This window comes from Bos javanicus, chromosome 12 (genome assembly GCF_032452875.1).
Source record: "Bos javanicus breed banteng chromosome 12, ARS-OSU_banteng_1.0, whole genome shotgun sequence".
NCBI classification, from domain to species: Eukaryota; Metazoa; Chordata; class Mammalia; order Artiodactyla; family Bovidae; genus Bos; species Bos javanicus.
The window spans coordinates 19385780-19411574 of NC_083879.1; the positions used below are offsets into that span (position 1 = coordinate 19385780).

General features: G+C 37.8%; 1 protein-coding gene across 2 annotated transcripts in view; it reads right to left on the reverse strand.

The window, feature by feature from the left end:
• The window catches only part of KPNA3 (karyopherin subunit alpha 3), a 97958-nt gene that overhangs the window by 37488 nt on the left and 34675 nt on the right, over nt 1–25795 (reverse strand). For both annotated transcript variants that reach the window (XM_061434646.1, XM_061434647.1), the window contains exon 2: nt 10940–10984. In XM_061434646.1, the coding sequence (XP_061290630.1) occupies nt 10940–10984 (45 nt within the window). The remainder of the gene's footprint in view (nt 1–10939; nt 10985–25795) is intronic.

The window sequence follows — 25795 nt, forward strand, 5'->3', positions numbered from 1 at the left end:
CTGTACAGGAGGCAGTGATCAAGACCATCTCCAAGAAAAAGAAATCCAAAAAGGCAAAATGGTTGTCTAAGGAGGCCTTACAAATTAGCTGAAAAAAGAAGAAAAACGAAAGACAAAGGAGAAAAGGAAAAAAGACAAATTTGAAAGCAGAGTTCTAAAGAATAGCAAGGAGAGAAAAGAAAGCTTTCCTCAGTGACCAATGGAAAGAAGTAGAGGAAAACAATAGAATGGGAAAGACTAGAGATCTCTTCAAGAATATTCGACATATTAGGGGAACATTTCACACAAAGATGGGCACAATAAAGGACAGAAACAGTATGGACTTAACAGAAGGCGAAGACAGGAAGAAGAGGTGGCAAGAAAACACAGAAGAACTATACAAAAAGATCTTCGTGACCCAGATAACAACAATGGTGTCATTATTCACCTAGAGCCAGACATCCTGCAATGTGAAGTCAAGTGGGTCTTAGGAAGAATCACTATGAACAAAGCTAGTGGAGGTGATGGAATTCCACTTGAGCTATTTCAAATCCTAAAAGATGATGCTGTGAAAGTGCTGCACTCAATATGCCAGCAAATTTGGAAAACTCAGCAGTGGTCATAGGACTGGAAAAGGTCAGTTCTCATTCCAATCCCAAAGAAAGGCAATGCCAAAGAATGCTCAAACTACCACACAAATGCACTCATCTCACACACTAGTAAAGTGATGCTCAAAACCCTCCAAGCCAGGCTTCAACAGTACGTGAACCATGAATTTGCAGATGTTCAAGCTGGATTTAGAAAAGGCAGAGGAACCAGAGCTCAAATTGCCAACATCCACTGGATCATCGAAAAAGACAGAGGGTTCCAGAAAAACATCTACTTTTGCTTTATTGACTACACCAAAGCCTTTGACTGTGTGGATCACAACAAACTGTGGAAAATTCTGAAGGGATTAGAATACCAGACCACCTGACCTGCCTCTTGAGAAATCTGTATGCAGGTCAGGAACCAACAGTTAGAACTGGACATGGAACAACAGACTGGTTCCAAATAGGAAAAGGAGTACGTCAAGGCTGTATATTGTTACCCTGCTTGTTTAACTTATATGCAGAGTACATCATGAGAAACGCTGGGCTGGAGGAAGCACAAGCTGGAATCAAGATTGCTGGGAGAAATATCAATAACCTCAGATATGCAGATGACACCACCCTTATGGCAGAAAGTGAAGAGGAACTAAAGACCTTCTTGATGAAAGTGAAAGAGGAGAGTGAAAAAATTGGCTTAAAGCTCAACATTCAGAAAACAAAGATCATGGCATCTGGTCCCATCACTTCATGGAAAATAGATGGGGAAACAGTGGAAACAGTGGCCGACTTTATTTTTCTGGGCTCCAAAATCACTGCAGATGGTGATTGCAGCAATGAAGTTAAAAGATGCTTACTCCTTGGAAGGAAAGCTATGACCAACCTAGATAGCATATTCAAAAGCAGAGACATTACTTTACCAACAAAGGTCCGTCTAGTCAAGGCTATGGTTTTTCCAGTGGTCATGTATGGATGTGAGAGTTGGAATGTGAAGAAAGCTGAGCGCTGAAGAATTGATGCTTTTGAACTGTGGTGTTGGAGAAGACTCTTGAGAGTCCCTTGGACTGGAAGGAGATCCAACCAGTCCATCCTAAAGGAGATCAGTCCTGGGTGTTCATTGGAAGGACTGATGTTGAAGCTGAAACTCCAATACTTTGGCCACCTGATGCAAAGAGCTGACTCATTTGAAAAGACCCTGATGCTGGGAAAGATTGAGGGCAGGAGAAGGGGACAACAGAGGATGAGATGGTTGGATGGCATCACCAACTTGATGGACATGGGTTTGGGTGGACTCCGGAAGTTGGTGATGGACAGGGAGGCCTGGCATGCTGTGGTTCATGGGGTCACAAGAGAGTCGGACACAACTGAGTGACTGAACTGAACTGATCTGTTTTACATATGGTAATGTAAGTTTCCTGGTTACTCTTTCCATACATTTCACCCTCTCCTCCCCTCTCCTCAAGTCCATAAGTCTATTCTCTATGTCTGTTTCTCCACTGCTGCCCTGTAAATAAATTCTTCAGTACCATTTTTCTAGATTCCGTATATATGCATTAGAATATGATATTTATGTCTCTCTTTCTGAATATTTCATTCTCTATAGTAGGTTCTAGGTCCATCCATCAGATTGGAACTGACTCAAATGTGTTCTTTTTATGGCTGAGTAATATTCCATTGTGTATATGTACCACAACTTCTTTATCCATTCATCTGTTGATGGACATCCAGGTTGCTTCCAGGTTCTAGCTACTGCCAATAGTGCTGCAGTGAACAATGGGATACATGTGTCTTTCTCAATTTTGGTTTCCTCAGGGTATATCCCTAGGAGTGGGATTGCTGGATCACATGGTGGTTTTATTCCTAGTTTTTAAAGGAATCTCCATACCATCTTCCATAGTGGCTGTATCAATTTACATTCACACCAACTGTGCAAGAGCATTCCCTCTTCTCCACACCCTCTCCAGCATTTATTGTTTGTAAACTTTTTGATGATGGCCATTCTAACTGGTGCGAGGTGATATCTGATATCTCATTGTAGTTTTAATTTGCATTTATCTAATAATTAGCGTGTTAAAGCTCAACACTCAGAAAACCAGATCATGGCATCTGGTTCCATCACTTCATGGGAAATAGATGGGGTAACAGTGAAAACAGTGTAAGACTTTATTTTGGGGGCTCCAAAATCACTGCAGATGGTGACTGCAGCCATGAAATGAAAAGACGCTTACTCCTTGGAAGGAAAGTTATGACCAACCTAGAGAGCATATTGAAAAGCAGAGACATTACTTTGCCAACAAAGGTCCGTCTAGTCAAGGCTATGGTTTTTCCAGTGGTCATGTACGGATGTGAGAGTTGGACTGTGAAGAAAGCTGAGTGCCGAAGAATTGATGCTTTTGAACTGTGGTGTTGGAGAAGACTCTTGAGAGTCCTTTGGACTGCAAGGAGATCCAAGCAGTCCATTCTAAAGGAGATCAGTCCAGGGTGTTCTTTGGAAGGAATGATGCTACAGCTGAAACTCCAGTACTTTGGCCACCTCATGTGAAGAGTTGACTCACTGGAAAAGACTGATGCTAGGAGGGATTGGGGGCAGGAGGAGAAGGGGACGACAGAGGATTAGATGGTTGGATGGTATCACCGACTTGATGGATATGAGTTTGGGTGCACTACAGGAATTGGTGATGGACAGGGAGGCCTGGTGTGCTGCAATTCATGAGGTCCCAAAAAGTCAGACACGACTGAGCGACTGAACTGAATAATGAGCGATGTTCAGCATCTTTTCATGTGTTTGTTAGCCATCTGTATGACTTCTTTGGAGAAATGTCTGTTTAGGTCTTTTCCCCACTTTTTGATTGCGTTGTTTTTCTGGCATTGAGTTGTGTGAGCTGCTTGTATATTTTAGAAATTAATCCTTTGTCAGTTGCTTCATTTGCTATGATTTTCTCCCATTCTGAGGGTTAGGGTTTCACTTTACTTATACTTTCCTTTGCTGTGCAAAAGCTTTTAAGTTGAATCAGGTCCCACTAGTTTACTTTTGTTTTTATTTCCATTGCTCTAGGGAGGTGGGTCATGTGAAGAGTTGACTCACTGGAAAAGACTCTGATGCTGGGAGGGATTGGGGGCAGGAGGAGAAGGGGATGACAGAGGATGAGATGGCTGGATGGCATCACTGACTTGATGGATGTGAGTCTGAGTGAACTCCGGGAGTTGGTGATGGACAGGGAGGCCTGGCGTGCTGCAATTCATGGCGTCGCAAAGAGTCGGACACGACTGAGCAACTGAACTGAACTGAACTGAGGAGGTGGGTCAAAGAGGATCTTGCTTTGATTTATGTCACTGAGTGTTCTTCCTATGTTTTCCTTTAAGAGTTTTATAGTTTCTGGTCTTTAAACCATTTTGAGTTTATCTTTGTGTATGGTATTAGGAAGTATTCAAATTTCATTCTTTTACATGTAGCTGTCCACTTTTCCCAGAACCATTTATTGAAGAGGCTATCTCTGCTCCATTGTATATTCTTGCCTCCTCTGTCAAAAATAAGGTACCCATAAGTGCATGGGTTTACTTCTGGGCTTTCTACCTTGTTCCGTTGGTCTGTATTTCTGTTTTTGTGCCAGTACTATACTGTCTTGATGACTATAGCTTTGTAGTATAATCTGAAGTCAAGAAGGTTGATTCCTCCAGCTCCATTCTTCTTTCTCGAGACTGCTTTGGCTATTCAGGGTCTTTTTGTTTCTATATGAATTGTGAGATTGTTTTGTTCCAGTTCTGTGAAAAATGTCAATGGTAATGATAGGGATCGCATTGAATCTGTAGATTGCGTTTGGTAGTATAGTCATTTTCACAATATTGATTCTTCGTACCCAGGAACATGGAGTATCTCTCCATCTGTTTATGTTGTCTTTGATTTCTTTCATTAGTGTCTTACAATTTTCTGTGAACAGTTCTTTTGTCTGCTTAGGTAAGTTTATTCCTAGATATTTAATTATTTCTGTTGCAATGGTGAATGGGATTGATTCCTTAATTCCTCCTTCTGATTTTTCATTGTTAGTATATAGAAATGCAAGTGATTTCTGTGTATTGATTTTGTATCTCGCAAGTTTGCTAAATTCACTGATTAGCTCTAGTATTTTCTGATACTATCTTCAGGGTTTTCTATGTATAGTATCATGTCATCTGTAAACAGTGAGAGCTTTACTTCTTTTCTGACCTGGATTCCTTTTAGTTTTCTTCTCTGATTGTTGTAGCTAGGACATCCAGAACTATGTTGAATAATGGTGAAAGTGGACACCCTTGTCTTGTTCCTGATCTTAGGGGGAATGCTTTCAGTTTTTCACCATTGAGAATTCTGTTTGCTACAGGCTTATCATATATTGCCTTTACTATGTTGAGGTTGGTACCTTCTATGCCCATTTTTTGAAGAGTTTTAATCATAAATAGGTGCTGAATTTTGTCAAAGGCTTTTTCTGCATCTATTTAGATTACATTATGGTTTTTATCTTTCAATTTGTTAATATGGTGTACCACATTGATTGATTTGTGTATATTGAAGAATCCTTGCATTCCTGGAATAAACCCAACTTGATCATGGTGTATGAGCTTTTTGATGTGTTGCTGAATTCTGTTTGCTAAAATTTTGTTGAGGATTTTTGCATCTATGTTCATCAGTGATAGTGGCCTGTAGTTTTCTTGTGTTGTTTTCGTCTGGTTTTGGTATTAGGGTGATGGTGGCCTTGTAGAATGAGTTTGGAGGTATTCCTTCCTCTGCAGTTTCTTGAAGGATTTAGAAGGATAGGCATTAGCTCTTCTCTAAATGTTTGAGAGAATTTTCTTGTGAAGCCATCTGGTCCTGGGCTTTTGTTCTTTGGGAGATTTTTGATCACAGCTTCAATTCCAGTGCTTGTAATTGGGTTGTTCATAATTTCTGTTTCTTCCTGGTTCAGTCCTGGAAGATTGAACTTTTCTAAGAATCTGTCCATCTCTTCCAGGATATCCATTTTATTGCCATATTGTTGTTCATAATAGTCTCTTATAATCCTCTGTATTTCTGCATTGTCTGTTGTAACCTCTCCTTTTTCATTCCTAATTTTGTTGATTTGATTCTTCTTTTTTTCTTGATGAGTCTGGCTAAGGATTTGTCAATTTTGTTTATCTTCTCAAAGAACCAACTTTTAGTTGTATTAATCTTTATTCTTTCATTTCTTTTTCATTTATTTCTGCTTGGATCTTTCTGATTTCTTTCCATCTACTAACTTTGGCGGTTTTTTGTTCTTTTTCCAGTTGTTTTAGGTGTAAAGTTAGGTTGTCTATTCGATGTTTTTCTTGTTTCTTGAGGTAGGATTGTATTGCTATAAACTTCCCTGTTAACTGCTTTTGTTGCATCCCATAGGTTTTGTCGTGTTTTGTCATTTGTTTCTAGAAATTTTTTTAATTTCCCTTTTGACTTCTTCAGTAACCTGCTGGTTATTTAGAAACGCATTGTTTAATCTCCCCTGTGTTTCTTATAGCTTTTTCTTGTTAATTGATATCTAGTCTCATAGCATTGTGGTCGGAGAAGATACTTGATATGATTTTAATTTTCTTAAATTTACTGAGGTTTGATTTGTGACCTAAGATGTGGTCTATCCTGGAGATGTTCCATGTGCACTTGTATTCTTCTGCATTTGGATGGAATGTCCTAAAGATATCAGTGAGATCTATCTCATCTACTGTATCATTTAAGACTTGTGTTTCCTTATTAATTTTGTTTTGATGATCTGTCCATTGGTGTGAGTGGGGTGTTAAAGTCTCCTACTATTATTGTGTTACTGTCAATTTCTCCTCTATGTCTGTTAGTGCTTGTCTTGTGTATGGAGGTGCTCCTATGTTGGGTGCACAGATATTTACAATTGCTATGTCTTCCTCTTGGACTGATCCCTTGATCATTATGTAGTGTCCTTCCTTATCTCTTGCAATATTCTTTATTTTAAGGTCTATTTTGTGTGACATGAGGATTGCTACTCCAGCTTTCTTTTGCTTCCCATCTGCATGGAATATATTTTTTCATCCTGTCACTTTCAGTCTATATGTGTCTTTAGGTCTGAAGTGCATTTCTTGAAGACAGCGTATATATGGATCTTGTTTTTGGATCCATTCAGCTAGTCTGTGTCTTTTGGTTGGAGCATTTAATCCATTTACATTTGAAGTAATTATTGATATATATGTTCCTATTGCCATTTTTAAATTGTTTGAGGTCAATTTTGTAGATCTTTTTTCTTCTTTTGTATTTCTTGACTATATAAGTCCCTTTAACATTTGCTGTAAAGCTGGTTTGGTGGTACTGAATTCTCTTAACTTTTGCTTGTCTGTAAAGCTTTTTATTTCTCCATCAATTCTGAATAAGATCCTTGCTGGGTACAGCAATCTTGGTTGTAGATTTTTCCCTTTTAGTACTTTAAATACATCCTTCCATTCCCTTCTAGCCTGCAGAGTTTCTGTTGGAAGATCAACTGTTAAACATATGGGGCTTCCCTTGTATGTTACTTGTTGCTTTTCCCTGGCTGCTTTTAATATTTTTTCTTTGTGTTTAGTCTTTGTTAGTTTGATTAGTATGTGTCTTGGCATATTTCTCCTTGGGTTTATCCAGTATGGGGCTCTTTGTGCCTCTTAGACTTGATTCACTATTTCCTTTTCCATGCTGGGGAAATTTTCAACTATAATCTCTTTGAAAATTTTCTCATATCCTTCTTTTTCTCTTCTTCTGGGATCCCTATAACTCGAATGTTGGTGTGTTTGATATTGTCCCAGCGGTCTCTGAAACTATCCTCAGTTCTTTCCATTCTTTTTACTTTATTCTGCTCTTCAGAAGTTAATTTCACCATTTTATCTTCCAGCTCACTGATCCATTCCTCTGCTTTAGATTTGTTTATTATTTTGAGACAAGCTCCCTGACTTGTCACAGATCAGGTCTTCTGAATAGCACTACTCTATAACTAAAGTGTTTTTCGTAAAATTTCAATAAGCGATGTAAATTTAAGTAAAAATTTAAGATATCACAATTCCAGACCCCGGTTTGATTCCTGGGTCAGGAAGATCCACTGGAGAAGGGACAGGCTACCCACTCCAGTATTCCTGGGCTTCCCTTGTGGCTCAGCTGGTAAGGAATTCACCTGCAATGCAGGAGACCTGGGTTCAATTCCTGGGTTGGGAAGATTCCCTGGAGAAGGGAAAGGCTACCCACTCCAGTATCCTGGCCTAGAGAATGGACTGCATAGTCCATGGGGTTGCAAAGAGTTGGACATGACTGAGTGACTTTCACTTTCATTTACCAACTACATGTCTGCGATTCCTTGGTGGTTCAGTTCAGTTCAGTTCATTTCAGTCGCTCAGTTGTGTCCGACTCTTTGCGACCCCAAGAATCGCAGCATGCCAGGCCTCCCTGGTGGCTCAGACGGTAGAAAAAAAAATCTGTCTGCAATGCAGGAGACCCAGCTTCAGTCCCTAGGTTGGGAAGATCTTCTGAAGAAGGGAATGGCAACCCACTCCAGTATTCTTGCCTGGAGAATTCTACGGACAGAGGAGCTACAGTCCATGGGGTTGCAAAGAGGTGGACACAATGAAGTGACTAACACTTTCAACTACATGTCCAAAATCTGACTAAGCATTTTGAGATGGGCTGGGGAAGAGACCTAGGAGTACTGGGGTGAGGGAAGCTGGGGTTGGATGGGAGGAGTGTGGTTAACATATTCAATTTAAAAGCTGACCATCTAGTAGAAACGTGTAGAGCTAATCTAAGAAACTCTGGGAACTAGCTCCCTTGTATTTTCAACAATCTCAGTGTCAGTAATAACAATGCTGTGATTTTCTCCTCAATGGAGCAATAGAGATAACAAGGCTGAAATCAAAGACAGACACTTTGTCCTTAAACAGTGGAAGAATCTTCTTTTGAAGGGCTCTTCACACCTCTGAAAAAGTACATCAAAATCAATTAAGCTTTGAAGTCTATGCTTTGTTTCAGGAAGGGGTCACTTTCTGCTGCTTACTCAAGGAATTCGGAAATGTGAAATAAGGAACTGCCTGAAATTTCTTCAGTTAATTTTATTTTGATCATCCTACAAGCATTTTTTTCAGGAATTAATCAGAGTAATTAGAAAGGAAATAATGTTATCCAGAAGGGAAAAAATGAAGAGCTAAGAAAGAGGTCTCTAGACTAAACCACCACCACAACCACCACACGGATTTGATCCCTGGGTCAGGAAGATCCCCTAAAGAAGGGCATGGCAACCCACTCCAGTATTCTTGCTGGGAAAATCCCAAGAACAGAGAAGCCTGGTGGGCTACAGTCCACAAGGTTGCAAAGAGTTGGACAGGACTAAAGCCACTGAGCACACAACCAACAAGGACCTACTGTGTATCACAGGGAACTCGCTCAGTATTCTTAAAAACCTGAATGGAAAAGAATTTGATAAAGAACAGATACAAGTATATGTTTAAGTGAATAACTCTGTTGTACAGCTGAAACAAACACAACATTGTTAATCAATTATACTCCAATATAAAATAAAAGTTTTAAAAAAAAGTGATCTCCAAAGAAACCAAGGTGGATATTAAGAAAAGATGTACTCTGGCAAGGAAGAAACTTTAATTCTATAAATTAAATACAGAGGGAGCACAACTATTAATATAAGAGAAACAAATCACCAAGTAAATATAAGAGCTTAGATTTATAAGCGTATCAGAAGAGCTAAAAAGCTTAAAACAGGAGCGAATTCTGAATAATACCAAGACCAATACAAAAGTCTCAGAATTGTATTCCAAGCATGAAAAGTTAAGGGAAAATGAAGGCTTATATCTGGGGAGAGAGTTGATGTAATATGAAGAGCTAACAAAAAATGAATAATTATTTAATTTCAATTTTATTCCTAGTGGCTCTCCTACAGAGAATGATCTTCACAAGATGAATGAAAAACCAAATACAAAAGGACACATACTATTCCATTTATATAAAGTTCAAAATCTGCAAAATAACCTATAACATTAGAAATCAGGGTAATGGTTACCTTGGGGCATAGCACTAACTGTGAAGGGGCCTTAGGATACAGATGTGTTCACTTTGTGAAAATTCATCAAGCTGTACACTTAAGTTGTGTTGATATTTTGTATGTATGTGCTAATAAAAAGTTAAAAAGAAAAAGAAGCTAAGTCCAAAGTGTTTAAGATTGGCAAGGAGCTCACCTCACTCACTTTATTAAAAGCTAAGGCTTAGTTCAGTTCTCTGGTCCAAATGACCCAACGATCTGAAAACTGACAAATCACTGAGGTTAATCTCTGAGTATCCATGAAGCTAAGGAGTCGAAAGAACTGAGATTAGCAAGTATTTTTCAAATTTAATAAAAAATGGGTCAGAAGGGGTATGGAAGAATGGATCTCAGGAACTATATACTATACCAAGTAGCATAATATCAATGCTGAGTAAAAATTCATGACACAAAGTGGGTATTAAAGACTTACTGAGTAAATAAATGTACTAAGTGAAGTGAAGTCGCTCAGTTGTGTCCGACTCTTTGCGACCCCATAAACTGTAGCCTACCAGGCTCCTCCGTCCATGGGATTTTCCAGGCAATAGTACTGGAGTGGATTGCCATTTCCTTCTCCAGGGGATCTTCCCAACCCAGGGTCTGAACCCAGGTCTCCCGCATTGTAGACAGATGCTTTAACGTCTGAGCCACCAGGGAAGTCCATTTAATTTTAGTGACTCACTAAGAGAGTGTGTACTCTCTGAATCAAGATAGTCTTTCTCTGAAACTGGAAAGATTTAAGATAATATGTGAGTTTTAGGAGTGAATCAGATGAACAAAATCTAACCTAAGACAAACACACAGATTTAGAAGTTTCAAATCTATTTTTTAAATGTACGTGGGTATATAGACAGAATTTATTATGTGTACTTACTTAATTGATAATTAAAATTTGCTTAAAATAAAATGTGCTTAAAAAAATAAAATGTGCTTGCATAAAAACACAATCTAATCAAGGGCAATTCAAAAGTAATGGAAGAAAACAAAACAAATTTTTAACAGCAGTTGCATCCAACTGGTAGAATATAAGGTTATTCTATTGTTATTTATTTCTCTAAATGTCTTTAACAAACAGTATCTAACTTTACCAGATGTTATGAGAATTTCAATGACAGTGGGACAGTACTTCACACAGTACCTAACACCTCAATAAATGGAAGGTACTAAAAATGTATACCATCATAAATTATTTAACCATGTTTCTATGCTGTATAGTTTTAGGGATGCCCACTAATCTGCCATAGTATTTTCATTATTCAAGTTATACAAAGTTTTAACATCAGAAAAAAATCTATTTTTTAATTAAACACAAATCACTCTTACCTTTCGCAATTCAACTGTCACTTCATTTCTGTGTCTTCGCATTGTCTGTAAGAAAAACAAAAATTTCATTATCTAAATATTGATACTGCTAGTATAAATTAAGGTCTCTGGCATTTATTTTTTTTAGATTTTATTCTTAAAGATTAAGGATTAATCAGTTTTAGACTTTAAATGATGAACTATAGGAAGCTAAAAAGTCAAAACTCCTATCTATTTTACTGGATACCTGTTGCTTAGTTCTGTGGGGAGTGGGAGACAGAGCTCAGCTGCCTAAGACCCATGCCCCTGTCCTAACTGCACCCAGGTTTCTATGGGGAATTATATACTCTCCACTGTGTAGTCTTGATGGACCATCTATTAAAGCATCTCCAAAAAAAGAAAAAAGAAAATCATCTCACTCTCTCCTAGCATCAACAGCATGAGCTCCAACTCTGCCAACAGAACTCTTCCCTGTAACTCTGAACTCAGAGCAAAATAGAAAGGGGGAAATTTTTTTTAAAAGCATGTTAATTACCAAAGGAAGTATCTGGACAAGGCAGTGAGCCATGCCTATTTCTGAACTTGCTATATTCCTAGTTACCTGGTGTCTCTACTCAGTCGATGAACTACCTCATAGTCTTCCAATATGATTTTGCTTTTAAGTCAGCCAGAACCAATTTTTTATGCCTGCAACTAATGTAGTCTATCTCAAACAATTAATGTTTCAAAAAAGTAAATTAGTCATTGTTATGACCTTAAAAATCACATAAAAATGAAAATAAACTTTAGACAGGTATTTTGTATCAAAAGATAAAGAAGTATCCTTCTAAGTTTACTAAGAGGCTCTCTCATAAATGTCTTAATAGCAATTATTAAAATAACTAGATATCTCTGGTAGTTCAGCTGGTAAAGAATCCGCCTGCAACACAGGAGACCTAGGTTCAATCCCTGGGTTGGGAAGATCCCCTGGAGGAGGGCATGGCAACCCACTCCAGTATTCTTGCCTGCAGAATCCCCATGGACAGAGGAGCCTGGTGTGTTGCAGTCTATGGTTTTGCAGAGTCGGATATGAATGAGCGACTAAGGACAGCACATATATCCCTTCTCCCCTTAACACAGTGATATAATGGATTATTTGATTACATATACAAATACAGTAAATGTTTACATTTTTAGATTAAAGGCCACATGTCATGGTGTATTATTATTTTAATATACTGCTAGATGCAATATGTTATTAATATTATTCTATTTAATGATCTTTTGTTATTGTGCCTCTGTCAAGTTTTCTTAAACTGCAGTGATAAATTACTCTCTTTGTAGGAAAAAGAATCCCATGGAACCCAAATTATAAACTTTGTTAAATACACTGAAATATTAATCTAGATATAAACTCATGCTTAAAGACAGATATATATTTAATGTAAAGGAAACTGCCAAACAAAATTCAAATTAGTAACATTTATTTGATGTGATGGAAAGAGAAACTGCTAAAACTATTACTTCTAATAAGGTTCAACACTAAAAAGAAATAGCCCTGAATATAATTCTATATTTAATGTTTCTGGGTTTAGGCTTCAACACTATTAATACAGAGAATGCTTTATGTATTGACTAATCATACAAATTATAATAAATGTTGAGCAAATACAAATATTAATGAAGTGTTATCTGATCACTCTATAAAGAAAGCTGTCTTTATTCACCTGAAAAACTACCAATAGTCAAAATCTGCCTGTATAAACTGTTTGCCTAATCCAACCGTTAACTAAAACTGGAAGAGAAAGGTATTCTGATTGTAATAACTACTACACTCAATTGTTTACAAACTGTTTAAAGAGAGTACACAAGGACTTCCCTGGTGGTCCAGTGGTTAAGAATACGCCTGCCAACACAGGGGACATGTTCGATCCCTGGTCCAGGAAGATCCCACCTGGAGCGGAGCAACTAAGCCCACGTGCTGCAACTACTGAAGCCCGGGAGCACGTGCTCTGCAGCAAGAGAAGCCGCCGCAAAGAGATGCCCATGAACGGCAACTGGAGAGTAGCCACCGCTCTCTACAAGCAGAGAAAGCCTGAAGGCAGCAAGAAGATCCAGCGCAGTCAAAAATAAATTAATTAATTAATTAATTAAAAAAACAAGATAGTAGACAACAAAAAAGCTTCAAGCAGCCTATCTCTTCGAAAATATGATCAAGTTACTGCCACACTGTAATTTCCATCAAAATACTACTTCAACAAGGCTAGAAGTGATGGGTTAACTTCTAAAGTACTCTAAATAAATGAGGAATCTACACTTCAGAGGAGGTTAGTTAGCATGTGAAGTGCCCAAATCAGGAGTTAATTCCCAATTAGTAAGGGCTTCGAATATCAACTTCTGAATTTAGACACTTGTTTGTTAATTAACGTAAGAGATGTTGGAAATGATTTTTTATTGCTGAACTGGATTTGTTCAAGACATATGGATTAACTAGGTATACTGTACAAGTGCCTTGAGTCTTACCTGTTTGCAGTTTAAGAATCTGACAAGCCCTACAGAGAAGTTTTTGAGTCTAAGTGATTCTGTGGCCCACCTCATCTTGAAAGATTTTGTTCCCTAATTCTAGTCAGATCTTCCTGGTGTCTTAGTGTTAGTCGCTCAGACGTGCCCGACTCTTTGCGACCCCATAGACTGCAGTTCACCAGGCTCCTCTGTCCATAAGATTTTCCAGGAAAGGATACTGGAGTGGGTTGCCATTTCCTTCTCCAGGGGATCTTCCCAACCCAGGGATCGAACCTGGGTCTCCGTCAGGGTTAAGTTTTATTGCTAGGTGGTAGTTCAGGATCTAAAAGAGCTAACCTCATAAAACAAGCTCCATGACTTCTTGTGACTGCTCGCCAAGACACACTTGTGTAAGAATTAACAGCAAATTCTGTCTAAGGCTTATTTTATTATAACTCACTGGGAATTCCCTGGCAGTTCAATGGTTAGGACTCAGCACTTTCACTGAAGACCTGGGTTCAATCCCTGATTGGGGAACTAAGATCCCACAAGTCATACAGCATGGCCAAAAACAACAATAATAATAATAGTATAACTCACTGGTAGTAAAATTTCTAAGGAAAATCGCCTATTACCCTCACCTATTTATACAGTTAAAGGCCTTCTATTCATCCAAAAGAACCTATGGGTGTAAACGGCCAAATGGCTTAGGTCAGTCAGCAATAGGTACTATCATCTATGGCACAAGTACCTTTGAATTAGTCATCATTTACTCTCCACTCTGTTTAAGTTATAGAAAAAGGCTTCATCTTAGGGCCTCTCCTTCCTTACATTCTTACCAAGTGATCTCATCTACTCTTACGTCTTCAATTACAATTTGAAGACCACTCCCAAGTATCTATTCTGCTCTCTCGCCTGGGCTTCAAATCTGTAAGTACAATATTCACTCTTTCTTCAGAAATTTACTAAATCCAACCTAAATGCTCCACACAACATGCCTGCAACTAGGAAGCAAATATAGCAATTATAGTCTAGTGCTGCTGCTGCTGTTGCTGCTGCTGCTGCTAAGTCGCTTCAGTCGTGTCTGACTCTGTGCGACCCCATAGACGGCAGCCTACCAGGCTCCCCCGTCCCTGGGATTCTCCAGGCAAGAACACTGGAGTGGGTTGCCATTTCCTTCTCCAATACATGAAAGTGAAAAGTGAAAGTGAAGTTGCTCAGTCGTGTCCGACTCTTAGCGACCCCATGGACTGCAGCCTACCAGGCTCCTCCGTCCATGGGATTTTCCAGGCAAGAGTACTGGAGTGGGGTGCCATTGCCTTCTCCAATAGTCTAGTACAGTGGTCAGCAAACCGTAGCCTGTGGGCCAATTCTGGCAAGCTGTCTACTTTTGCAGGGCCCCACAGGAATAGTTTGTACATTTTTAAGTGATTACAGTATAAAGGATAGTAAATGTCTATATGATACCTTTATTTTTGTCTCTCGGCCCCTCAAAGCCTGTAATATTTACTACCTGTCCTTTTAAGAAAAGTTTGCCAGCAGCTGGTCTAGGGAAAAGATGGTAATAACACGCAGTAATACAAATGTGTTAATTGTTAAGATAGGAAAATAAATAATAAAGTTCTATATCAGAAAGAGACATGATCAGAGGGTCAGGAAAGGGCTCAATGAAGAATTAAAATATGTGTGCCTATGTGTAAATTTAGGGATAGGGGACAGATTACTGCAAGGCCTCAAACTCAGCGCTTATAAATACCACATCTGCTCCCTGATCTTCCCCCACAGAAAAACCCACCACCTACGCTTCCATGAATATCCCCAGTACCAGGAAACAGTGCAACCACCCAAACAGTTCAAGAGCCCCAATCCTGGTAGATCGTCCATGTCTACTCACTCTGCAATTCTCTGACATTCAACAAGGTCAACAAAATAGGATTCAAACCTTCCAGCCTTACCGCCACCATCCTAGACTACTAAGCCACCATCATGTCAACTGGATCATTACTAGTCTCCTAACTAGTCTCCTATGCACTGAACCAGTTTTCCATAATGTAGCCAGAGCATTCTTTTTTTAATGCAAACCTGTGTTGCAATTCTCTTGAATAAAATCTTTCAATGAATTTTTTTAATCTAGAATCTTTCACTTCACCAAAAAAAAAAAAAAAAAAAAGTTACCAGGACAGTCAAACCAAAACCCAACGGACAAAATCTACAACAATGGGTGATAAGGCACACCCATGAATTCTCAAATACAAGAAGGTTAAATCTGGTTAAATCACCAACTATAGGACTGACATGCTCTTAGCATATCTGCTGAAGGAAATGGGCAGAAGTAACTGGGTAACTGAAGGAGGAGAACCCCAAGTCACGAATCTCTAGAATTTAGAAAGGCAGTTTGAGGATAGCTGCAAATGAAAGGGACAAAACAGTCTAAGAAATGATGAGAGCAGACTCAAACAAGAGGCTGAAGTCCTCCTTCCTGGGAAAAGCCCTGTAACCGAAACGAAATTTCTGGGAGAAGAATTCCAAGTGATTAAGACAGGCACAACTAGGGCAAAACAGAGAGAGGATCCAGATGAAAGTGGGTGAGTGAAAAAGAGCCAGATCTCAGAAAATAGAAATATATATATATATATATATATATATATTTATAAAACCATTTTTAAAAAAAGAAGGGGGTCTAGAGTAGCATGGCTAGAAAATCTACCCTGACCCCTCCCTCACTCCGAAAAGCTCAGGAAAACGTATCATAAAATGAACAACATGAAAGGACTGGGGTCAAATTCTATGTCATAAGACACAAGGAACAGAATGACCCATTACAACAGGTAAAAACAGGTAAAAACAACAGGTAAAAATTATATCCTAGAGAATGACAGAAAACGTGGAAGAACATTATTATTCAGAAAAACTAAAAAATGAGGTAACAGAAATGAAAGAATTTGAAAATTTTGAAAATTTCAGAAAGAAAACCTGGCCACGAACAATCACACAACAGATAATGCTCAAGAGATACAGAATGTGCAAGGAAATAAAATTTTAATAAAAAAGAAATGAAGGTGAAAATTATTAGAAATAACAAGACAATAATTAAAAAAGAAAAATTCTAAAACTAAAAGACCTGAAATAAAATACTGAAAAAGCACACAAAGTACTGGGAAATCAATCCAGAAAAACCAATACCAAGATACATTAGAAAGACTAATGGATTTCAAAAAAAGAAAAGAAAAATGCCTCTGGACATCTCTATGTAGGGTAGGTCTAATAAATGAGCTCAACAAGGTCACAGAATACAAGATAAAAACACAGAAGTCAGTTTGTATGTCTACACACATGGGCATCAAAACTACCTCAGAGAATGTTCCAATTTCATTCTTTTACACACAGCTGTCCAGTTTTCCCAGCACCACTTACTGAAGAGACTGTCTTTTCTCCATGGTATATTCCCGTCTCCTTTGTCATAGATTAATTGACCACAGGTGTGTGGGGTTACTTCTGGACTTTCTATCCCATTCCACTGATCTATATTCTGTTTTTGTGCTAGTATCATACTGCTTTGATTACTTCAGCTTTGTAGTAGAGTCTGAAGTCAGGGAGCCTCATTCCTCCAGCAATAAACTAACAATGCACACATGGGCATCAAAATGAAAAATACAAAGAATATCATTAATAATTTCTCCAAAAAAAATACTTAGGTATGATCCTAACAATACATGTACAGGATACAGATGTTAAAATGAAACAACACTGATGAAGGAATTTAAGAATCTTAAAAATGTAAAGACATACTGTGTTCATGGACTGGTCGACTCAAGTTGATGTCAATTCTTCTCATAATGATATACAGATTTAGCACAATTCCTTTCAAATACCGATAATACGGTTCTAAGCTTATGTAGAAAGCCAAAGTAATTAGAATAGCTAACAACTTCGTGGGAAAAAAAGTGGGAGGAATTAGTCTATCTAACTTCCAGATTTATTATATAGCTACAGTAATAAACACTGCGTGATACAGGTGGAGAGATCCATACACTGATCAAAGGAACAGAACAGAGAACACCAACCACACAGACCTGCACAAACATGCTGAATCGCCTTTTGACAGAGGCATGAAAATAATTCAACAGAGGAAAGCTAGACTCTTCAACAGATGATGATATTGAGGTAGATGTTAACAGACAAGTATATGAACCTCAACTTGAAGACTCATACCTCATACAAACTGATCATGTTGAAATTTAAAACTAGGATCTGGAACTAGGCAAAGAATTCTTAGACTTTTCCCTAAAAGCATGATCCATAAAAGGAAAAACCAATAAATGGAACTTTATCAAAATTTTAAAATTTTACTCTTAGAAAGCTTCCATGTGGAAAGGATGAAAAGCTTCCATGTAGAAACTGAAAATTAAATATTGTCAATGACATTATTATACAGAACTCTTAGCATATTAGAACAATTAAATTAGAAAATAGGCAAAAGAAATGAAGAGATATTACATCAAAGAGGATATACAGATGGCAAATAAATCCATGAAAAGATGTTCAATATTATTAACCATTAGGGAAATACAAATTAAAACCAAATGAAATATTATTACACACCTACCAGAACAGCTAAATTAAACAACTGAGACAATACCAAACGCTGAGGAAGATGTAGAGAAACTCAGGCACTGCTGGTGGAATGTAAAGCAGTATCTGGAAAATCTTTTTTTTTTTAATTAAACATGCAAATACACTGGACTTAGCAACTACTACACATTCATCCCAAAGAAATGAAAACTTATATTTCATAAATGTACATAAATGTTGGTAGCAGCTTTATTCATTCATGACAGCCCAAACCTGGAACCTAGACATCCTTTGTAGTTTAAAGGAAATTTTGGTACATCCATACCACAAAATGCTACCCAACAATAAAAAGAAATGAGGGACTTTTCTGGCAGTCCAGCGGTTAAGACTCCACGCTACCACTGCAGGGGGTTTGGGTTTGATCCCTAGTTAGGGAACTAAGATCCTGCACTCCACGTGGTGTGGCCAAAATAAACACATTTTTAAAAAATGAATGAACTATTGATACAAGCAACAGCCTGGATGAATCTCTAGGATTCACGTTCTGTTGAAGCCTGGCTTGAAGAACTTTGAGCATTACTTTGCTAGCATATGAAATGAGTGCAATTATGTGGTAGTTTGAACATTTTTTGGCATTGCCTTTCTTTGGGATTGGAATGAGAACTGACCTTTTCCAGTCCTGTGGTCACTACTGAGTTTTCCAGATTTGCTGGAAGGTTGAGTGCAGAACTTTTGCAGCATCATCTTTTAGGATTTGAAATAGCTCAAGTGGAATTCCATCACATCCACTAGCTTTGTTCATAGTGATGCTTCCTAAGGCCCACTTGACTTCACACTCCAGGGTGTCTGGTTCTAGGTGTGATCACACCACTGTGGTTATCTGGGTCATTAAGATCTTTTTTGTATAGTTCTTCTGTGTATTCTTGTCACCTCTTCTTACTGTCTTCTCCTTCTGTTAGGTCCATACCGTTTCTGTCCTTTATTGTGCCCATCTTTGCATGAAATGCTCCCTTGGTATCCCTAATTGTCTTGAAGAGATCTCTGGTCTTTCCCATTCTATTGTTTTCCTCTTTCTTTGCATGGATCACTGAGGAAGGTCTTCTTATCACTCCTTGCTATTCTTTGGAATTCTGCATTCAGATGGCTATCTTTCCTTTTCTTCTTTGCCTTTCACTTCTCTTCTTTTCTCAGCTATTTGTAGGGGCTCCTCAGACAACCATTTTGCCTTTTTGCATTACTTTTTCTTGGAGATGGTTTTGATCACAGCCTCTTGTACCATGTTACAAACCTCCGTCCATAGTTCTTCAGGCACCTATCAGATCTAATCCCTTGAATCTATTTATCACTTCCATTGTATAATTGTAAGGGATTTCCTTTAGGTCATACCTGTATGGCCTAGTGGTGTTCCCTACTTTCTTCAATTTAAGTCTTAATTTGGCAATAGGGAGATCATGATCTGAGTCACAGTCGGCTCCCAGTTTTGTCTTTGCTGACTGTATAGAGCTTCTCCATCTTCGGCTCTACATATGGACATCACTAGATGGTCAATACCGAAATCAGGTTGATTACAATTTTTGCAGCTGAAGATGGAGAAGCTCTTGACTGTATATATATCAATATTTTACAATATGTTACCATTGGAGGAAACTGAATAAACGGTCTCTCCGTATTACGTTCTACATTTGCATATGATGTTACAATTATCTCAAAATAAAGGTCAATTTTTTTAAACCTTTAAAGGAAACTCCCTCGTGGTCCAGTGGTTAAGACTCCATGCTTACACTGCTGAGGGCGTGAGTTAGACTCCTGGTCCAGGAGCTAAGATCGTATAAGCTATGCGGTACAGCCACAAACTACCAAAAAAGAAAAAAGATCAATAGATAGACAAAGAAAAACTAAAAAATAAAAAGATATATTTTACATCAGATGCTGAGGAGGAGGGGGAGAAGTCATAATCAATTTCCGAACTGTGCATAACAGGGAATCAATAGATAATAACTAAAAGAGAAGAAACCAAATAAAGCTAACTAGCCACCATAACAAAAATACAAACCTATAAAATATCAAAAAGTATACAGAAAGAATCACCTAGGACTATTTCACACATAAATATATGGGAACAGGGAAGAAATAAGGTAGAGAGCTCAAGGAAATTAGGCTACATATGACTTCAGAATGTATGAAAATGAATTATATATGTGTATGACAAAATGAAACTTCAAGTAATAAAAAAAAAAATCATGAAGCTAAATGTGCATCCAGTTAGTGGCACAGTCATACACTCTCCTGTAACCTTCAACACAGTAATTTGTATATCCCCAGACAACTCTAAAATGTACTCGTATAATTAATACTTTACTAAAATTTTGCCTTTTTAAAAACACAGGCCCTATATGACATATGGTTTGCATATAATTTCATGTGGTTTTACAGCCATCAGGAAGCCTCTATAAACTCCAGGTTACGAATCTCTACAATAAAAGTAGATAATTTCAGAAAAGGACAGGAAGGGAATTTGGGGGTTAATGGAAGTAGACTAAAACTAGATTTTTCTCAGAGACCTCCAGGACAATATTAAACGCTACAACATTCGAATCATAGGGGTTCCAGAAGAAGAAGACAAAAAGAAAGACCATGAGAAAATACTTGAGGAGATTATAGTTGAAAACTTCCCTAAACTGGGGAAGGAAATAATCACCCAAGTCCAAGAAACCCAGAGAGTCCCAAACAGGATAAACCCAAGGAGAAACACCCCAAGACACATATTAATCAAATTAACAAAGATCAAACACAAAGAACAAATATTAAAAGCAGCAAGGGAAAAACAACAAATAACACACAAGGGAATTCCCATAAGGATAACAGCTGATCTTTCAATAGAAACTCTTCAAGCCAGGAGGGAATGGCAAGACATGCTTAAAATGATGAAAGAAAATAACCTACAGCCCAGATTATTGTACCCAGCAAGGATTTCATTCAAGTATGAAGGAGAAATCAAAAGCTTCTCAGACAAGCAAAAGCTGAGAGAATTCTGCACCACCAAACCATCTCTACAACAAATACTAAAGGATATTCTCTAGACAGGAAACACAAAAATGGTGTATAAATTCGAACCCAAAACAATAAAGTAAATGGCAACGGGACCATACTTATCAGTAATTACCTTAAACGTAAATGGGTTGAATGCCCCAACCAAAAGACAAAGACTGGCTGAATGGATACAAAAACAAGACCCCTACATATGTTGTCTACAGGAGACCCACCTCAAAACAGGGGACACATACAGACTGAAAGTGAAGGGCTGGAAAAAGATTTTCCATGCAAATAGGGACCAAAAGAAAGCAGGAGTAGCAATACTCATATCAGATAAAATAGACTTTAAAACAAAGGTTGTGAAAAGAGACAAAGAAGGCCACTACATAATGATCAAAGGATCAATCCAAGAAGAAGATATAACAATTATAAATATATATGCACCCAACACGGGAGCACCGCAGTATGTAAGACAAATGCTAACAGGTATGAAAGGAGAAATTAACAATAACACAATAATAGTGGGAGACTTTAATACCCCACTCACACCTATGGATAGATCAACTAAACAGAAAATTAACAAGGAAACACAAACTTTAAACGACGCAATAGACCAGTTAGACCTAATTGATATCTATAGGACATTTCATCCCAAAACAATGAATTTCACCTTTTTCTCAAGCGCACATGGAACCTTCTCCAGGATAGATCACATCCTGGGCCATAAATCTAGCCTTGGTAAATTCAAAAAAATAGAAATCATTCCAAGCATCTTTTCTGACCATAATGCAGTAAGATTAGATCTCAATTACAGGAGAAAAACTATTAAAAATTCCAACATATGGAGGCTGAACAACACGCTGCTGAATAACCAACAAATCACAGAAGAAATCAAAAAAGAAATCAAAATTTGCATAGAAACTAATGAAAATGAAAACACAACAACCCAAAACCTGTGGGACACAGTAAAAGCAGTCCTAAGGGGAAAGTTCATAGCAATACAGGCACACCTCAAGAAACAAGAAAAAAGTCAAATAAATAACCTAACTCTACACCTAAAGCAACTAGAAAAGGAAGAAATGAAGAACCCCAGGGTTAGTAGAAGGAAAGAAATCTTAAAAATAAGAGCAGAAATAAATGCAAAAGAAACAAAAGAGACCATAGCAAAAATCAACAAAGCCAAAAGCTGGTTCTTTGAAAGGATAAATAAAATTGACAAACCATTAGCCAGACTCATCAAGAAACAAAGGGAGAAAAATCAAATCAATAAAATTAGAAACAAAAATGGAGAGATCACAACAGACAACACAGAAATACAAAGGATCATAAGAGACTATTATCAACAATTATATGCCAATAAAATGGACAACGAGGAAGAAATGGACAAACTCTTAGAAAAGTACAACTTTCCAAAACTCGACCAGGAAGAAATAGAAAACCTTAACAGACCCATCACAAGCACGGAAATTGAAACTGTAATCAAAAATCTTCCAGCAAACAAAAGCCCAGGTCCAGACGGCTTCACAGCTGAATTCTACCAAAAATTTAGAGAAGAGCTAACACCTATCCTGCTCAAACTCTTCCAGAAAATTGCAGAGGAAGGTAAACTTCCAAACTCATTCTATGAGGCCACCATCACCCTAATACCAAAACCTGACAAAGATCCCACAAAAAAAGAAAACTACAGGCCAATATCACTGATGAACATAGATGCAAAAATCCTAAACAAAATTCTAGCAATCAGAATCCAACAACACATTAAAAAGATCATACACCATGACCAAGTGGGCTTTATCCCAGGGATGCAAGGATTCTTCAATATCCGCAAATCAATCAATGTAATACACCACATTAACAAATTGAAAAATAAAAACCATATGATTATCTCAATAGATGCAGAGAAAGCCTTTGACAAAATTCAACATCCATTTATGATAAAAACTCTCCAGAAAGCAAGAATAGAAGGAACATACCTCAACATAATAAAAGCTATATATGACAAACCCACAGCGAACATTATCCTCAATGGTGAAAAATTGAAAGCATTTCCTCTAAAGTCAGGAACAAGACAAGGGTGCCCACTTTCACCATTACTATTCAACATAGTTTTGGAAGTTTTGGCCACAGCAATCAGAGCAGAAAAAGAAATAAAAGGAATCCAAATTGGAAAAGAAGAAGTAAAACTCTCACTATTTGCAGATGACATGATCCTCTACATAGAAAACCCTAAAGACTCCACCAGAAAATTACTAGAACTAATCAATGATTATAGTAAAGTTGCAGGATATAAAATCAACACACAGAAATCCCTTGCATTCCTATACACTAATAATGAGAAAACAGAAAGAGAAATTAAGGAAACAATTCCATTCACCATTGCAATGGAAAGAATAAAATACTTAGGAATATATCTACCTAAAGAAACTAAAGACCTATATAAAAAAAAAAATTAAAAAAAAAAATAAAACTAGATTTTTGTGATGGCTGCACAACTGAACAATTTACTAAAAATCAAACTTTATACTAACAGTAAGTAAATTATACTGGATATAAACCGTACTAACATAAACCTGTTTTTAAAATCCTCTGCAATACAGGTATTTATATACTTGCTCCTTCTAAATACCGTAATTGAAGCAAATGTATAAATTTTATTTGGGGAGGAGGTAGGGGACTACGTAACGATATAAAATTGACCTGTCAAGTAGTGATAAAACTAGAAAAAAATAGCTCTGGGACAATAATAACTAAATTTGCCACCAACTGAGTCATCCATGTTTCAAGGTATTCATGACAAAGCTGACTTCTGAAAAGCAATAGAAGCCCCAGAGCGGTGAAATTAGTATCTTCAATGAGCTGAAGGAACATTAACTTCAATCTCAGAATTCTTACAAAGAAGGAACTATAGAATTCAAATACACCACTTTACAATTAACAAATTAATGGATCTAGGCAGTGATCATCAATGGTTGCTAATATCAGGAAATGAAATAATCCAGCACTGTTGTTTGTGGTTCAGTCGCTAACTCGGGTTCAACACTTTTGTGACCCCATGGAATGCAGCACACCAGGCTTTCCTGCCCTTCACTATGCATCACCTAATAAAAATTATGAGCTTCCCTGCAGGAAAAAGGTAGCTCAGTCGGTAAAGAATGTGCCTGCAGTGCAAGAGACCTGGGTTCGATTCCTAGGTTGGGAAGATCCAGTGGAGAAGGAAATGACCACCCACTCCAGTATTCCTGCCTGGAAAATCCCATGGACGGAGGAGCCTGGAGTGCTGCAGTCCACAGGGTTGCAAGAGTCCAACAAGACTAAGCGAATAAACCACCACCACCACCACCTGGTGGCTCAGTGGTAAAGAACCCACCTGCCAGTGCAGGAGAAGCAGGTTTAATCCCTGGGTCAGCAAGATGCACTGGAGGAAGAAATAGCAACCCACTCCAGTGTTCTTCCTGGGAAATCCCAAGGACAGAGGAGCCTGGCGGGCTGCAGTCCATGGGGTTGGACATGACTTAGTAACTAAAGAACAACAACAATAAAAATTATGTATTATCCAAGAAAGTGAAAAGCCAACCCGTGGAATGAGACAGAAGATTTGCAAATTATATATCTGATAAGGGACATGTATCTAGAAAAAATAAGTAAGTGTTAGTCGCTCAGTTGTGCCCGACTCTTTGGGACCCCATGGAATGTAGCCCTCCAGGCTCCTCTGTCCATGATTTTCCAGGCAAGGACACTGGAGTGGGTTGCCATTTCCTTCTCCAGGGGATCTTCCCAACCCAGGGATTGAAACCGGGTTGCCTGCACTCAGGCAGATTCTTTACCGACTGAGCTACAAGGGAAGCCCAGAATAGGCCCATACAATTCAATAATAAAACAACACAATTTTAAAGTAAGCAAAGAATCTGAATAAACAGTTCTCCAAAGAAGATAAACAAATGGCCAATAAGCACAGGAAAAGATGTTCAACATAATTAGCTATCAGAGAAATAGAAAACAAAATCACGAGATACTCATTAAAATGGATAAAATAAAGAAGACAGATAAGTACTGGTGAGAATGTGGAGAAATCAGAACTCTGGCATTCTGCTGGTGGGATTGCACAATAGTCTGAAAAACAGTCTGGGAGTTCCTCAAAAATTTAAATACTGAATCACCACATGATTTAGCAACTGTACTCCTAGTATATACCCAAGAGATATGGAAACAGAGCCTGCACAAAAACTTGTACCAGAATGTTCACAGCAACTCAATCCACAATAGCCACAATGTGGAAGTCACTTAGACGCCCCACCAAATGGATACATATAATGTGGTATACCCATACAATGGAAAATCATTCAGCAATAAAAAGGAATGATTTACTAACATATACTAAAAACATGAATGAACCTTGAAAACATTATGCTGAATGAAATAAGTCAGTCACAAAAGACCACATAGTATATGATTCCATTTATATAAATGTCCTGAATAGGCAAATCTATGGAGATGGAAAGCGGATTCGTTGAAGGGGGGTGGAGAATGGAGAATGACTCCTAAAGGTCATATTATTTCTTTCTGTGGTAATGAAAATATTCTGAAATTGGGTATGGAGATGGCTGTACAACTTTTAGTACGAATATGCTAAAAAGCCACTGAGCAGATGTGAAAATGTATGTGAATTTTATCTCAAGATCTTTCTTTTGCAGTATATAATACCACATACAAATCAATCTTTGCAAAGGGATTAATTAATAAAACATACCAAGCCTTTACATTTAACAACCAATTTACAGGAAATGAAAAGAA